Consider the following 17,172-nt stretch of genomic DNA (forward strand, 5'->3'; position numbering starts at 1 on the left):
CACACATTATCAGCGACGTGATGTTCCAAAAAAATTAATTTTGAAATAAACTAGTAATAAACATATATATATCTCTATGTTTGTAATGTCCGAGTCTTGAACTATGGTAATTAAACAAGCAAAATAATGTTAAAAATATCTAACTCTAAGGCTTTATACAGGTGCCATTTTTATTTCTTATTTTCAATGCCCAGTAACAACATATGACAGTAGTCTAAAGTTCAAAATATAAAAGTAGTAGTAATAATAATAATAATGATGATGAAAACACAAGTGATAAAATTTTGTTCAAAACTGAATACAGACAGATTAAGAAGTTTTTAATCACCAGAAGCTGAACTTGTGATCCAGCCAACAGGAAATAAAGAATGTGCTTGATTTTGAGTTTCAGAAACCAAAAGCTTCTTCTTTAGAATATGAAGAAGACATGGGAAGGTTAATTCACTCCAACTCGTCAGTCAACAGGACCAAAGTGGCACCAGACACACTAGAATAGACACTAGTGGCATACTGACTTCCCTTTCTTGTGTACACACACACACACACACACACACACACACACACACACACACACAGACACACACACACAGACACACACAGATCTTAAACCATTAACCTTTCCCTGTGCTGCTTTCTTTATCAGTTCTCTGCTGCCCTTTTGTGGTTCAGCATTTCAAAGTGTGAGAAAAACCTTCAGCTCTGAAAACTCAATGTGTATTTATGCATACTATGGTGCTAGATCATAATTTCAACTATTGGTGTTCTTAATTTGTCACATTTCAGTAGTTCTAATCCTGTGTGAAATACAAGAAGTAAAGACTAATACAATGTTGTGCTTTTAGAAACATGGTCCACAAGTGAACTTCCAAGATATGCTTGCAGAATAAGTTTCAGAATATCTTTAAAACTGCTGGCAATAATGGATCAATTAACATAATTTAATTTAGATTTTTTAGCACTGAAGGGCATTTTTTGACCTGACTTTTCCATCAGAGTGGTGTGCTAAAACCTCTCATTTACAAAATGCATGCACACTTACATTATGGGTGATTAAGCATTTTACATATAAAATGTGTAATCCAATTTTAGATATGAACTGCCTACTAGAAAACTTCTGGAATGCAAATCCCATCTGGACGTCTTCAGAACAGTAGACTACTACACCATACAATTAAATAACGCATCAATCTGAGTGCAGTTGTACAAAATGAAACATCGAATAGGATATCAATTTGCGGCATGAGAGGAATAGAAACAGCATGTTATATGACAACACAGTGAGTGGCCTTTTTGGTGAGCATTAAAACTTGATAACCTTTACACAAACAGCTTACAAAATATATACATATATTCCCAGTGCTTGAATTGTAAAGGCTGTAAAACACTAGATAAGTTAACATTCATAGTAGAAACGGTATGTTGCAACATGAAAATGCAATGTCTCTTCTACATTTCATGTAGACATAGGAAAGAGCCACTGGGTCATCTTGAAGCCAGAACTGTGTACAATTCTGAGATGCATTCATTTCATTATGAAAATTTTCTTGCAGCAGTTGGTAAAAGGAGGTAATGGCATTATATAAGACAAAAATAAATATGCTCCAATATTAGTGTAGAATATACCAACAAAATTCTCACACTGATACTGTGTGCATTATTATAAAATGATATGTTCCTTTAATAATGTGACAAATTGTGTTGGTGTAAAAAGAGAGCAGTACATTTTTATAATGTAAGTATCACTCTAGACAAAAATAAAAGGTTTTATCAATTAATTCTAAACATAACTTTTACCAAAAATAACAGTGCCATTTCCTCACTTTTACCACCTTCTGAAATAATATTAAAAGAAACTCATTTACACAAAACCTTTCTTCAGTCTATCATTTCAAAAACTGTGTTGGCTGTAATTTCCATATGGTCCTGTTGTGACTGGCAATTGCATTCAACACTTTCCATAAATGCAGTTCTTGCTCTTTTCTTTGGAAATGCATTAAACTTCATACACCCCCCAAAAATTTGGGTTCATGGAATTAGACCAATTCCATCAATTTTATGGAACAATGCCTTTCCAGTATGGTCATTTAAAATTCACTTCAAGCATAAAATTCTCTGTTGGAATTTTTTGTGTACGAATTGACAGTTGGTGAACGCTTCGGCTCATCTAAAGCGTACGAACCTTCATCCTTCTTCCGCATTCTGTACACGATGAACATCACAACAAGTATAGCACACAGCAAACCAACAACAGCACCTCCAATCACCGCTGTGGGAAGAAATTAAAAACAAAATTCATTACTGAATCAACACTACAGAATTATGAAACATTTAATTAACAAAATACAATATTAATGCCTTTAAATGACATGAAAACAATACAGATTCTTGAATGTACACTATCTGATCAAATGTATCCCAACATCCCCATGTAATGCGATCATTAAATGTCAACAGAGGCTGATCCACCAGTACAAAAGATGGTAGGAAGCTTCGCATTATCAGTAGAAAAGTAGTACCAACAGAGTGAGTCACTTAGGAGAGCTCAGTGACTTCAAACATGGACTAGTCATTGGATGTTACCTTACTGACAAATCCATCAGGAAAACTTCGTTCCTTCCAAGTCCAAGTTGACTGTTGGTGATGTGATTGTAAAGTGGAAATGGGAAGTCCTGAACAATCACAACCAAAATAAACCAGGTATACCCCATGAACTGATGGAGAAGGACTATCAAGCCTTATGGAGGATGGTTGTAAAAATTGCACACAATTAACAGAAAAAAATCTCGCATGAATTCCAAACTGCTACCAGCGGTGCCACTAGCACAATGACAGGGCGAATTTAGTTAAAAAGAATGGGGTACAATGGTCAACAAGTGCCTCATAAGCTACACATTTCCGTAGTTGATGCCAAGCAACACTCAAGTGATGTAATCCACTGGACAGTGGATGACTGGAAACAAATGCCTGGATAACATTACCTGCCATCACAAGCAGTGACAATACTGAAGTACAGAGGAGATGACATTACAGTATCGGGTCATTTTTCATGGTTAGGACAAGTCTCCTTGAGAAAATGGTAAATATGGAAGAATACGAACACATTTTACAACATCGTGTAGTGTCCCCAGTAGAGTTCAAGGCATCATAAAGGTGAAGGGTGGACATATCCCATATTAATGTCCCACAACAAGTTGCCAGATACTTTTTATCCGATTGTGTACATCTACTTACTGTAGGTTAGCAGACCGATACACATGAAAAAAAGATAGAAGAAACCTAATTTTGTGTGTATTACTCTGCCAGATTAATACAACTTTCTTGCAAATCATTTTTGAGACTTCTGTAGTTTATAGATTACTAAATGGAAGTGACTAAAGGTGTGTCATGTCTGCGAAGAAACTTTAGAGAATAATAATACAGGGGAAAGTTTAATTAACAATAATGAAAAGATTGACTTGTCTTTGATAAAATAGTATTTTTATCTGTTACTGAATCAGCTGGCTTACAAAATGCAATGTTCAGACATAGTTACCAAAAACATAACATCAAAGATACAGCAATGGTAATGTTGCTGAATGAGAAAGTAATGGCAAGAAGTATAAATGTTAAGTGAAGCTTAAGTACATATTGTAATGGCAATTCAACAGTATATTCACATTTTCCATTGTTTACATCCCCTTTCATTAAATCTATAACAATTACTTTCCATGTTTTAGTCTTAATGTTTGTTAAGTTTTCCTTTGCAACAAGTGCTGTATTTCTATCCGTTACATATAACAGAGACACATGGATGAACTTACCTGCTAAAATACCCGGTTGGGCAAAGAAGGATGTTGCTCTGTCTTCCTGCTTAGGGTTCATGACTACCGTCGGATCTTTGTGCACATCAATTTCAGTTCGTACTTCCTTGTCTTCTTCTGGACTTTCAGGAGGCTCGTTTCCAACTCCAGTGACCTCTACAGGACTCTGTGGCGGAGTGTCGACAGGTTTCTGAAGTGACAGAGAATTAATTATATTCTTTTATAATTTTAGACTGGCCCTGTGACAACCAAGCACTGATACAAAGGAACCAAGGAGCTCTTATAATGTATTGGTAACTGTGAAAATAGACCTAATGAATGCTATTTAACAAAGCAATGAAAATATCTGGAGGCCTGAAGATATAGAAACTCTGTGACAATACTTTTCACATAACTGACTAATCATTTAGTTTTCTATGGCATTTTTAAATAGATGAGACCTGCATATTGACAACAAAACAATGTAATGTGCCAAATGCCAATTTCTATCTACACTTATGAACAAGTATCAGAGAGGCCTGTGGAAGGTGTTCATAATCATTCCGAGAGAGAGAGAGAGAGAGAGAGAGAGAGAGAGAGAGAGAGAGAGAGAAGACATAATTTTGGAGTTGTTTGCAGATGGTAAAATTTCACTTTTTCACTTGTTTCAAAAATATCACTGTAACTAAAAATAAAAACATATCTTTGACATGCAGGGAGACATTCTAGCATCCTTACCATATACGAATTTCAAAGTTTTATGTGATTTTTGTAAGAGACTTTAACACCACTTCCTATCACAGTGGAGAGCAGAGCATTGTGAGATTCACTGCAGACAATACATGTCATGGTAACATCAGATACAATCCAATTTTAAACAGGTTACAGTTGTTTAATGCTACCTGATTTGACTTGACAGATGGGAGCAAGCAATGCCAACCACACGCAGCTCTGCTGTTGTATAATTATTCTTATATCCTTTTCTTTTCTGTCCAGTTATTTTCTTGTCAGTTATTAACATAAATGAGTGAAGCTTTTTCTCACACTACAGAAGATAGCACACATGGGAGACACAAAAATTCCATTGCCCACATGGCTGACAAATGTGCTGATGAGGTCTGCTGTAGTATGACAATGTGTGTAAGGAACATTTAATATAAGTTCAATATAAGAGTTTCAATAGGGCTTGCTCTGCCATGAAACCTATGCAAGATGCTTCTTGAACTTTAGAAAATATTGGAGTTATGCTGTTTGTACTAGAATTATCACTCTGAATCTGCCAGTGACATACTGTTTTCACAAAATGAAATTATACACAAAGATTCACATAATTAATTTGCATTATAACGACTCCCGCCATCATGAAACAGATGTGTACTTTTCCGAATATAATGGTGCCTACTATCATTATCAAACTGAGAGAAATGGTCCAAGATGTTAAAAAAATGTCATTACAGTGTTTTGTGTCCACTTGAGCCATCATCAGGGTGATATCTGTAACAAAAGGTAAACAACTGCCATTGACTTCGTGCAATGAAAGCAGACTAGTATAAGGAGACTAAAAGTTGATTAACACTGGACACCATAAAACAAATGATCAAAACACCCACACAGGTTATCAACAGAATGGGATGGAATGGAACGTCAACATCAAGGATTCTCACAAAGTATGTTTTGATGCTGACGAGGATGAGGGCATCTGATAATATTATCCTTGCCCATTCACACTTGTTAAAGTAATGGATTCTCTGCATTTGTGTTTTTATTTTTATTGTTTGTTTTGAGATTGCACGAGGGCTTTGATATATGTTCTTCCCCAGAAGATGCTAAACATGAGAAAGGAAACTAAAGTTTTACTGCACCTGAATAAATAAAAAGCCTGCACCAATCGTAAGTAAGAAAATAACTAGACAAATTTTTATTCAAAAACCTTTCTAATGGTGAAAAAGACAGCTCTACTGAAGGACAAAAATTCAGTGATTTCTGACTTAATTTAGTATTTAGGAACAAAAGAAAAACAAAGGATGAAGTAAAAAAGCCTATAAAAAAAAAGGCCTTCTAAAAATTGTTTCATGTGTCTGTACATTGCTGTATATTCTTTGAAGTTATTGAATGTTTATGTTTTCTAATATCTGGATGACATCTTTCCTGTACTGTTCTACAAATGGTTCTGCATAGCTTACATCAAACAATTCACGATACTGCATGCATATGAATGTAAAGATTGAATCTGTCAAAAGATTACATAAAAAGATGTAGTTGTGATATGACTACAAGTATAAATGCTGGAGTCTCATTTGCTGCTGAACATGTGTCGAACTGCACAATATTAGAGTCTGATTTTGTTACTGTAGGAGAGCCTGCAATTTTATGTTCTAAAAGACTTCTACATCCTTTGTTGTAAACTCATTGATTTTATTAGATAAATGTCTTACCAAGGAACCAAAAAGTAAGTTACATAAAAGAAACATACCACTTTTGTCACGGTGGCTATGTTTTCTTCGACTGGTTTTGAAGGTACTTGAGGTATCTGTGGAGTACCTACAACTGAAAGAAAAAGACAGATCAGTTAATTATAATTTTGTGCATTTTTATGCTAACCAAAGTCGAATTTCGGAAACTGAAGGCAGTGAATGTTAATGATTTGAAGAACAGATTCAGAATTTATGATTTGACTAATCATGTACATACACAAATTATGTTTTGCTACTGTTATCTAAACAAGGAGAATTAAGACTAAATAAAGAAAGATTTGAGTTTATTTTATCTGTAGCATTCCTTACCACATGAAGTTATTATGTGTATTGTGGAACTTTGAATTCTGAAGACAACTATTTTACTCACGATCAAATTAAGAGGGTTTTCCAGTGGAATGAGAAACAGGGACCAGTTGGTGTCAAAAAAGTATATTATTAAGGACTACAAAGAGAGATTACCATAAATACAACACAAGCAAAATTAGTCATTATTATGAATCCCATGTCTACACAACTTTTTTATATTCACTTTCAAAAAGTATACTCACTTTTTATCCACAGGGGAAATTCTACATTTACATCCACATCTATATGTTTTGTGTTTTGAAACATTTCTTATCAGCCATGTTTCAAAAGGCACATTTGACTACCGGAATTAATTACCAACTGATCATTTACAGAAATCTTGAGTAAAATTAACAAAAATTTTCAAATAAGTGGTCCATTCAGTATTAACTGTTACAAAAAGTCAATTAACTCTATCTTAATTTCTTGTAAGTATGGTCACAACTTCTATGGAGAACAAGTACATTTTTTTTTTAATTAATGAGATTTTCAAACATATACAAGAGAAAGTCATCAGTTGGTTTACCACTCATTCAAAAAATTACTCTTGGAATAGTCTAGAATATAACACGAATCTTATATTGAAACAGCAAAGAACAGTTTCATAATGAAGTAATTCTGAGACAAGTATTATAGACTGTCTATGAATGACAACCAATATTACAAAGTGAACTAGCTAGATTGGTAGAGAAAATATAAAACATATGGGTGGAAAAAAATAAGAAACAAAAACTGTTGCAATCTGAACTCACTAGGAGGTCTACCACCTGATCCCTCGGTGGTATCTTCATCATCATCTCCCATTCCAGACCCACTTGATTCCAGATCATCTTTGACCTCATCATTTCCTCCTCCAGAACCTTCCAGTGTATCATCATCAATGTATATGTCATCTTTGGGATTTAAAAAATTGCCACTCTGAAACAAAAATAAAAGGCACATCACTTACATTTTCCTGAAAAATAAAGCTATGCAAAAATTTAAAAAAGACATAAGGAATCCAATTCAAGCTGAGACAGATCTGTCTGTGTATATGATGAAAAGCAAATGTTTTAACATATATTGTGATAAATGCTTCCATTATGTATTATTTTATACCAAGCAACAGTCCATTTTTAAGAAGCTGATTACTTTAACAAAGAACAGTACTTTAATATGCTTTGTACTTACAGTAATCTATCTGAGTGGTAACAACAATTAACTGCATTAGCTAATACTCTCTTATATTCTTTAATTACGAATACATCATTAGAGGCTCAAAAGGCTATCGGCTGAAAACAAGAGCTCCACAAAGCATCCAGCAGGCAGATGAGATGCTACAGCTGGCCAGCCTCCAAGCTTCTGGAGCCGCCTCAATGGAACACAATCAATCAATACTGCTGCTGCAGCAGCAGGGTAGCCACCACTCCCACCTAACGCTCCCTGCATCTGCACGTAGCTGACAGCTTGCAGTGCACTCTCATACTTACAATTCAAAATGGCAAACTATTTTTAGCATTTAAAAACAACTGCAACACTATAAAGAATTATATGTTAAGATTTTCTTGCCTTCTTAGATTGAGTGAAAAAAGATCATTGTCTTTCCAAAATGTTATTTAACTGGAAATACCTCAAGATTGAGCCTTTTTTAAAAATAGAAACTAAAATAAAAAATAAATAAATAAAATTAAAAAATTGTAGCAAAAAATCCAGAAAATTTTGAAAAGTCATTTCACAAGAAATAGCTGATTTTTCACAAATGCCATCTGAGTAGAATTTACAGTAAATGTAATTTCCGGAAATTCCCTACCTAATGTTTATTTTATGTACATTTCAATTAGCATGATACTTCTGATAAGGGTGACAAACTAAATTCATTTTCAAAACATCCAGTGGCAAGAATTTCATAATAAAATAATTACTTCTCCACAAAGTGTCACACATCTGACCACGTAAAAAAAAAATTTTCATTTTTCTTTTAAACCTAAATATATTTTACAACATTTTCGGAAATTCTAAATTTTGGTAAGAGAAGTGAAGTGAGGTCAATACCACTTACAACAGCATCCATAATTAAGTGTACCAGAAAATGTGACATTTCCAGTTTGTAAACAAGTGCTGAAAACTAAACAAAACTGGTGCAATTTCAATACCTTAATTTTTATTTTTCGCCCTGTGTTTCATTTATAACATTATTTTTACCATTATTTTTATTCTAATTGTAATCCAAACAAATACATAATGACTTTTTATAGTGCCTGCTCATTCCTGTTCACTTAGCGCATTGTGATTAAAATAGATCTACATTCTTGTTATAGAAGCAGATATTGTTATGTGTTCAATTACCGTAGGCCAAGTCTAATTTCATATTATGTGCAGAAACAGGTGCAGAGTTTTTTGTGAGCATAACAATTCTATTAGTCTTAAAATAATGGAATATGAGGAAATTTTGGTCCTAGCTGCCGGAGTTGGCGGTTGGGTGCGTGAGATGTGCTTGCTTTTGTGAATTAATGGTGCGTGTTTCTCTTTCTTTTTCTGATGAAGGCTGTGGCCGAAAGCTTATGTGTAAGTCACTTTTAATTGTGCCTCTCTGCAACATAACATATCATCTTTATGTGAAGTAGCACTACCTTTTCCTACATTGTTGAGTATGAGGAAACAAATGGTAAACAACCATTTATTTCTAAAACAAAGAATTCATATTCACACAGTTCCCTCATCTTCCTCACCACCACCACCTCATCTTCATCACCACCACCACCACCACCACCACCACCACCACTTTTGAAACTACTATTTGATTAGAAAGGGGGAGATGGCCAGCTGGGAGGCAGCTGCAGGTCAAAGACAAAGAATATGGAAAATAAAGCTCAGTATGGTTCCATTAGGAAAAAACATAAAATGTTTGCTTATCAAAGATTGAATAATTGTGTTTAGAAATTCAGCTATACTGGCCTTTCATGTAGAATGGGCAATGGTAACATAAGCCATCACTGAATTCTGAGAGTCATAAAATAATAGTAGCAGTAGCAGTAGTAATAGTAGTAGTAGTAGTAGTAGTAGTAGTAAACCTTTAATGTCAAACATGGTTAAGGCAATAAAAAGCCAATTATGCACACAGTTCATATTTTGATGTTATGAAAACAAACATTTGCGTTTCTACCATGAGCAGCTGGTAAGGAGCTGCCAAACACAAAAATATCAATCACTGACTTTGCAAGGCTAAGCAGAATGACGTAACATAAGTCAAGCATTTACATACATATCAAAGTTCCAAAAAATGTTATTAAAATTCTCTTCACTAACAGTTTTTGGCCTCTTCTGTAAATTCAGTCTTTCTAGTTAGATCCATACTACTTTCAGCTATATTATGGCAAGGTGAAAATTTCTCTTGGCCCTGAGACAGTGTTAGTATCAATGCAATTTTGTGATTGCCATGTTGGTGCACTAAGCACAACAATGTAAGTAAAGTTGCAGTTTCAGCTATAGTAACATTTGTGGTGGGTATCGTTAATGTGATGATTGTAAATGGGAAGGCAGAAGAGATGAATGACTTCATGAAGAAGGAGAATGTAGAAATGTTTCAGTTTAGTGAGGTCAGGTGGAAGGGAAGATGAAGAAGGATAGTGAGGAAAGTATACATACGTTACTGGAGTGGTAGACTAGTGGTGAAAAAATGTTCTAGGTATAATAGTAAAACCGAGAAGGAAGCATTAGAATAAACAAGTGACACGATGACAAGGGCAAGGACAAGTAATGGAGTGAAGGACTACATCAAGGTATGTACACCAGGAAATAAAGAAGGAAACATCAAGGAATTACTAGAGAAATTGGAGAATGAAATTACAGATGTGGAAGCGATAGCAATGGGTGACTCAAATGCTCAGATGGGAAATGAAACACTAAGGAAAGAAGAGATAATTAGTCCTCACGGAGATGGAGAAAAATGAGAAAGGAGAGAATTAGCTGATTTTTGGGGAAAAAAATATCTGATTGTTGACAACACATGCTTCAGGAAGAAAAATAGTCGAAAGGTAACAAGGTATTGTTGAGAAGGATGAAGAAAACAAAAATCAGACAACTAACGGGTGTAATTGCACCCCAAGAGAAGTTTTTAATGAGGGCTATAGATTAGTGGTGGCAAAGACGAGGACAGGTCAAATGGAAGGTAGAAAGGGAAAAGAAAATGGAAAATGTTAAAACTAGAAGATATGAAGGTACAAGAAAAGTTCAGGAAGTTTCCTTAAGAATAATATCCCAAACACTGAATGTGGAAGTATGAAAGAGAAATGAGGTAAGTTCAAAGACGAATTTGTTAGTTCAAAGACGAATTTGTAAGCTCTACAGAGAACATCTGCGACAGAATGTCTGGAAGGGTGAAGGATACAGAGACATGATGGTGAGCAGGTGAAGGAAGCAGTAAAAGAAAAGAAAAAATCATGAGTAGAATGTAACAGAGGCTAAAAGGAAGATAGGAAAAGGAAACAACACGAAAGCAAATAGAAAGGTAAGAAAGTGGTAGTGGAAGGAAGTGGAAAAGTTGGAATTCACACAAGAGTTGGAAAAGGATGTTAATGGAGGTAAAAGGATACTGTATGGAATTACAAGGAACGGACAGAAGGAAATCACTTACACAAAGCTGATAAAGGGAGAAGGTAAGAGCCATGTTACAACCAGACGAGATAAGGAAAAGGTACACAGAGTACTTTGACAAACTGATAAAAATAGTAAAAAATATCAATGGAAAGTGAACAGAAGTATGGCAGGGGAACCTGGACCTGGAAGAATAAAAAGATAGGGGACGTGGACCTGGAAAAAGAAAAATCACAATGTTAGAAGGGTATCAAGCAGTTAGACGAATGAAAACAGGAAATGCAGCTGGAATTGATGAAATTAGTGTGAAGATGATAAAGGCATCTGGATCTACTGGGATACACATGTCATATAAGCTGCTAAGACACAGATGGACTCAGAAACGTGTGCCAGAAGAGAGGTAAAAGGGTATAATAATTCCTTTGCTCTAGAAGGGAGATGAAAGTATGTGGCAACTATTGAGTGATCACGCTCACACCACATATAACAAAAATAATGAAGAAGGTACTGGAAAGAAGGGTGAAGGAAAAAGTGAAAGATCAGTTAGAAGAGGAGCAGTATGGTTTCTGACAATGCAGATCAAAAGTGGACCCAGTCTGTAGTATAAGACAATTGATAAAAAGTGGCAACATTTCTTGACTTAGTGAAAGGATATGTTATTGTCCACAGGCAGTCTTGGAGTGAAAGATAGCTGGAAAATAAACAACCTAAACTGTTCAAGCGATGTATGAAAAAAGCTTCAGTTATGCACAGACACACATTTGAAGAACTGATGGGGCACACGTGCGCGCTCTTTCCTTAGTGTTTCATTTCCCACCTGAGCATTTGAGTCACCCATTGCTATCGCTTCCACATCTGTAATTTCATTCTCTAATTTCTCTAGTAATTCCTTGATGTAGTCCTTCACTCCATTACTTGTCCTTGCCCTTGTCATCGTGTCACACACACACACACACACACACACACACACACACACACACACACACACACACACACACAGAGAGAGAGAGAGAGAGAGAGAGAGAGAGAGAGAGAGAGAGAGAGAGAGAGAGAGAGAGAGAGAGAGAGATGGACTACTTTAAGTATCTACAATTTGAGCTAATGCAAGGAAGAAGATGGAAATTAACAAAAGAGTACATCAGTGTGTCAGGGACTTAGTTTGAGGAAGGGAGATGTCAATGAAGTGTAAGGAAGTGCAGTGCAAGATGCACTTTACACCAATACTGACATATGCTTCGGAGGCCTCGCCAATGACAATGAGAGGGGACAGTAGAATCCAAGCCAGTAGCATGAAACTCCTAAGACGATCAGGGGAGACAGAGAGAGAAAAATAAAGATGTTTGGAAGGAAACTGAAGTAGAAAAGCTGAATACAGAATTGAGAAAATTAGGTTTTAGACATCCAAAGAAAATAAAAGATAGAAGAATACGAAAACCACTGATGGAGGCCCAGTTTGAGAGCAAGAGGGAGAACCAATGCAACATGGATCAAATCAATCATGACCAGTTTAAGATCTTGACTGGAACAAATCAGTTATAGAAGAAGAATGACAATAAGGAAGGGAAGTTTATAAGTACCATAATCATCTCAGCTTAACATGATGCTCAATAAAGTGGAAACGTAGACGTCAAAGCCTTTTTAAAGTAGTCACCGTGAACTTTTTTTTGTTCAAATTTATAAGACTGGAATACCATTCCAAGTGAAGTATCATAGTGGTCAAATGAGGAGTATTGTATAATCAGAGGTTAAATATAATAAAATAATTAAGACCTAGGAATATCAGTTGGAAGAGTAATGTCCATTTTGCAGTAACAAATAAGATTATTTCAAGATCTATAATCCAAATGTTAAATGTTGACCAAAAGAAAACCGAAAAAGAAATTTCGAAGTAATGTTTTAAACATTTTAAATAAATTAATCTAATCAATTCCCCCCCCCCCAATCCATGAACCATGGACCTCGCCATTTGTCGAGAAGCTTTTGTGCCTCAGTAATATGGACAGCCATACCGTAGATGCAACCACAACAAATGGGTATCTGTTGAGAGAAACATGTGGCTCCTGAAGAGGGGGGGGCAGCAGCCTGGATAATTGACTAACCTGGCCTCGTAACATCAATGAAAATGGTCTTGCTGTATGATTAAATAATGATGGAATCCTCTTGGGTAAAATATTCTGGACGTAAAATAGAACCCCATTCAAATCTCCAGGTGGTGACTACTCTGGAGGATGTTATCAGGAGAAACAAAACCAGTGTTCTATGAAAAATTTAAAAAATGAAATGGATAGGTTAAAGTTATATATAGTGCGAATTAGTGCAGTTTGGTGGCAGGAGGAATAGGCTTTCTAGCCAGGTGAATACAAGGTTGTAAATACAAAATCAAATACGGGTAATGCAGGCATATACTTAATAATGAATAAAAACTAGGAATGTGGATAAGCTACTATGAACAGCATAGTGAATGCATTATTGTAGCCAAGAGAGACAATGCCCACATCACAACAGTAGTACAAGTTTATATGCTAGATAGCTTTGCAGAGGAAGAAATTGAAGAAGTATATGACGAGATAAAAGAAATTTTTCAGATAGGATAGAGGAGACAAAAATTTGATTTTGATGGGGGACTGGAATTTGAGGTAGGAAACGAAAAGGAAGGAATGAACGAGGATGCTGCTTGGTAGAATTTTGCACAGAGCATAATTTTATCATAGCTGACACTTGGTTTAAGAATCATGAAAGAAGGCTGTATACATGGAAGAGAGATGGAGAAAATGGAAGGTTTCAGATTGATTATACAGGGTGATTCAACAAGAATACCACAACTTTAGGAATTTAAAACTCTGCAACGACAAAAGGCAGAGCTAAGCACTATCTGTCGGCGAATTAAGGAAGCTATAAAGTTTCATTTAGTTGTACATTTGTTCGCTTGAGGCGCTGTTGACTAGGCGTCAGCGTCAGTTGATGCTAAGATGGCGACCGCTCAACAGAAAGCTTTTTGTGTTATTGAGTACGGCAGAAGTGAATCAACGACAGTTGTTCAGCGTGCATTTCGAACAACGTATGGTGTTAAACCTCCTGATAGGTGGTGTATTAAACGTTGGTATAAACAGTCAACTACCCGAGGCGATGGATCGGCCGCCAGGCAGCCCGTGACAGAGCACTTCATCACTGGCCTCCAAGAAGCCCTGATCTTACCCCCCTGCGATTTTTTCTTATGGGGGTATGTTAAGGATATGGTGTTTCGGCCACCTCTCCCAGCCACCATTGATGATTTGAAACGAGAAATAACAGCAGCTATCCAAACTGTTACGCCTGATATGCTACAGAGAGTGTGGAACGAGTTGGAGTATCGGGTTGATATTGCTCGAGTGTCTGGAGGGGGCCATATCGAACATCTCTGAACTTGTTTTTGAGTGAAAAAAAACCTTTTTAAATACTCTTTGTAATGATGTATAACAGAAGGTTAAATTATGTTTCTTTCATTAAATACACATTTTTAAAGTTGTGGTATTCTTTTTGAATCACCCTGTATAATGGTAAGCCAGAGATTTCGGAACCAGATTTTAAATTGTAAGACATTTCCAGGAGCAGATGTGGACTCTGACCACAATCTATTTGTTATGAACTGTAGACAGAACCTGAGGAAACTGCAAAAAGGTAGGAATTTAAGGAGATGGATCCTGGTAAGCTGAATGAACCAGAGGTTGTAGAGAGTTTCAGAGGGAGCATTAGGGAACAATTGACAGTAGCAGGGGAAAGGAAAACAATAGAAGAAGAATAGGTAACTTCAAGAGATTAAATAGTGAAGGCAGCAGAGCCTCAAGTAGGTAAAACAATGAGGGCTAGTATAAATCCTTGTGTAATAGAAGAGGTATTCAATTTAATTGATGAAAGGAGAAAATATAAAAATGCAGTAAATTAAGCAGGTGAAAGGGAATATGAAGTCTAAAAAAGAAGAAGAAGAAGAAGAAGAAGAAGAAGAAGAAGAAGAAGAAGACTGACAGGAAATACAAAACGGCTAAGCAGGAATATCTACAGGGCAATGTAAGGATTTATTTAATTGGATAGATAACCCTGAAGAATATTTTATCTATACAATTAAATAATTTTGTCAATAACTGATTGTTTTCTTTGTTATAAATGTAAGGATTTAGAAACATATATCACTAGGGGAAAGACAGACACTGTCTACAGGAAAATTGAAGAGACCATTGGAGGAAATAGAAGTCTCACATGGAAAACCAGTTCTAAGCAAAGAAGGGAAAGCAGAAAGGTGGAAGGAGTATACAGAGGATCTATTCCAGGAAGATGTGCTTGAGGGCAATATTATGGAAACGAGGGAGGCCGTAGATGAAAATGAGATGGGAGATATGATACCATGTGAAGAATTTGAGAGAGCACTGAAAGACCTAAGTCTAAACAAGGCACCAGGAGTGGACACCAGTCCATCAGAACTACCGATAGCCTTGGGAGAGCCAACCAAGACAAAACTCTTCCATCTGGTGTACAAGATGTACGAGACAGGCAAAAACCCTCAGACTTCAAGAAGAGTATAATAATTCCAAAGAAAGCAGGTGCTGACAGGTGTTAAAACTACCAAACTATCAGTTTAATAAGTAACAGGTGCAAAATACTAAGATGCATCCTTTATAGAAGAATGGAAAAAACTGGCAGAAGCTGACCTGAAGGAAGAACTGTTTGTATTTAAGAGAAATGCAGGATGTGTCTTCTCACAAAAGATAGGTTAAGGAAAGACAAATCTATGCTGATAGCATTCGTAGACTTAGAGAAAGCTTTTGACAGTGCTGACTTTCAAAAGGTGGTATGGGTGAAGCACAGGGAGCGAAAGGCTATTTACTAATTGTATGGAAACCAGATGACAGTTATAAAAAGCAAGTGGCATAAAAGGGAAGCAGTGGTTGAGAAGGGAGTGAGACAGGGTTGTAGACTATCCCTGATGTCTGTACATTGACCAAACAGTAAACGAAACAAAAGAAAAATTTGAAGTCAAGAGGGAAGAAATAAAAACTTGGAGGTTTGCCAATGACATTGTAATTCTGTCGGAAACGGCAAAGGACCTGGAAGAGCAATTGAACGGAATCAACAGTGTCTTGAGAGGAGGACATAATATGGACATCAACAAAGGCAAAAGGGGAAAATGGAATGTAGTCAAATTAAATCAGGTGATGCTGAGGGAGGTAGATTAGGAAATGAGACACAAAGTGGTAGATGAGTTTTGCTATTTGGGAAGAAAAATAGCTGATGTTGGTCGAAGCAGAGAGAGAGAAAATGTAGAGTGGCAATGGCCAGGAAAGTGTTTCTGAAGAAGTGAAATTTGTTGACATCAAGCCTAGATTTGTGTGTCAGGAAATCTTTCCGAAAGTATCGGAATGGAGTGTAGTCATGTATGCAAGTGAAAAATGGATGATAAATAGTTTAGACAAAAAGAGAATAGAAGCTTTTGGAATGTGGTGCTAGAGAAGAATGCTGAAGTTTAGATGGGTAGATCATGTAACTAATGAGGAGGTACTGAACTGAATTGGGGAGACAAGGAATTTGTAGCATAATTTGACCAAAAGAAGGTATTGGTTAATAGGACACAATCTGAGACATCAAGGGATCACCAGTTTAGTACTGGAGGGAACTGTGGGGGGTAAAAATAGTAGAGGGACACCAAGAGATGACTAGAAAAAGCAGATTCAGAAGGATGTAGGTTGCAGTAGTTACTCGGAGTGGATAGACTAGCATGGAGGGCCGCGTCAGACTGAAGACCACTACAACAACACAACCTAACTTAAGCTTTAGCTATTTCAATTCATAAAAAAACTGAGTGCACTTTCAACATAGAAAGTGTTTCTTAGCTTTTGCTTCTATGTGATGGACAAAAAACCTATAACTATCATTTTCTTTGAGATGTGTTTTTGTGGCATAGTCATGGAAGGGAATGATATGTATTTATGTTGCGAATGGCTCATTTCTGTAGTCTCCCAAAAAAATTC

General features: G+C 36.2%; 1 protein-coding gene across 2 annotated transcripts in view; it reads right to left on the reverse strand.

The window, feature by feature from the left end:
* Positions 1-554: 554 nt before the first annotated feature.
* The window catches only part of LOC126174191 (syndecan), a 262,670-nt gene continuing 246,052 nt past the window's right edge, over positions 555-17,172 (reverse strand). For both annotated transcript variants that reach the window (XM_049921016.1, XM_049921017.1), the window contains exons 2-5: positions 7,354-7,519; positions 6,253-6,326; positions 3,801-3,990; positions 555-2,266 (exon numbers count right to left, since the gene is read on the reverse strand). In XM_049921016.1, coding sequence (XP_049776973.1) covers positions 2,097-2,266; positions 3,801-3,990; positions 6,253-6,326; positions 7,354-7,519 — 600 coding nt within the window. In that variant the 3' untranslated portion in view covers positions 555-2,096. The remainder of the gene's footprint in view (positions 2,267-3,800; positions 3,991-6,252; positions 6,327-7,353; positions 7,520-17,172) is intronic.

This window comes from Schistocerca cancellata, chromosome 1 (genome assembly GCF_023864275.1).
Source record: "Schistocerca cancellata isolate TAMUIC-IGC-003103 chromosome 1, iqSchCanc2.1, whole genome shotgun sequence".
NCBI classification, from domain to species: domain Eukaryota; kingdom Metazoa; phylum Arthropoda; class Insecta; order Orthoptera; family Acrididae; genus Schistocerca; species Schistocerca cancellata.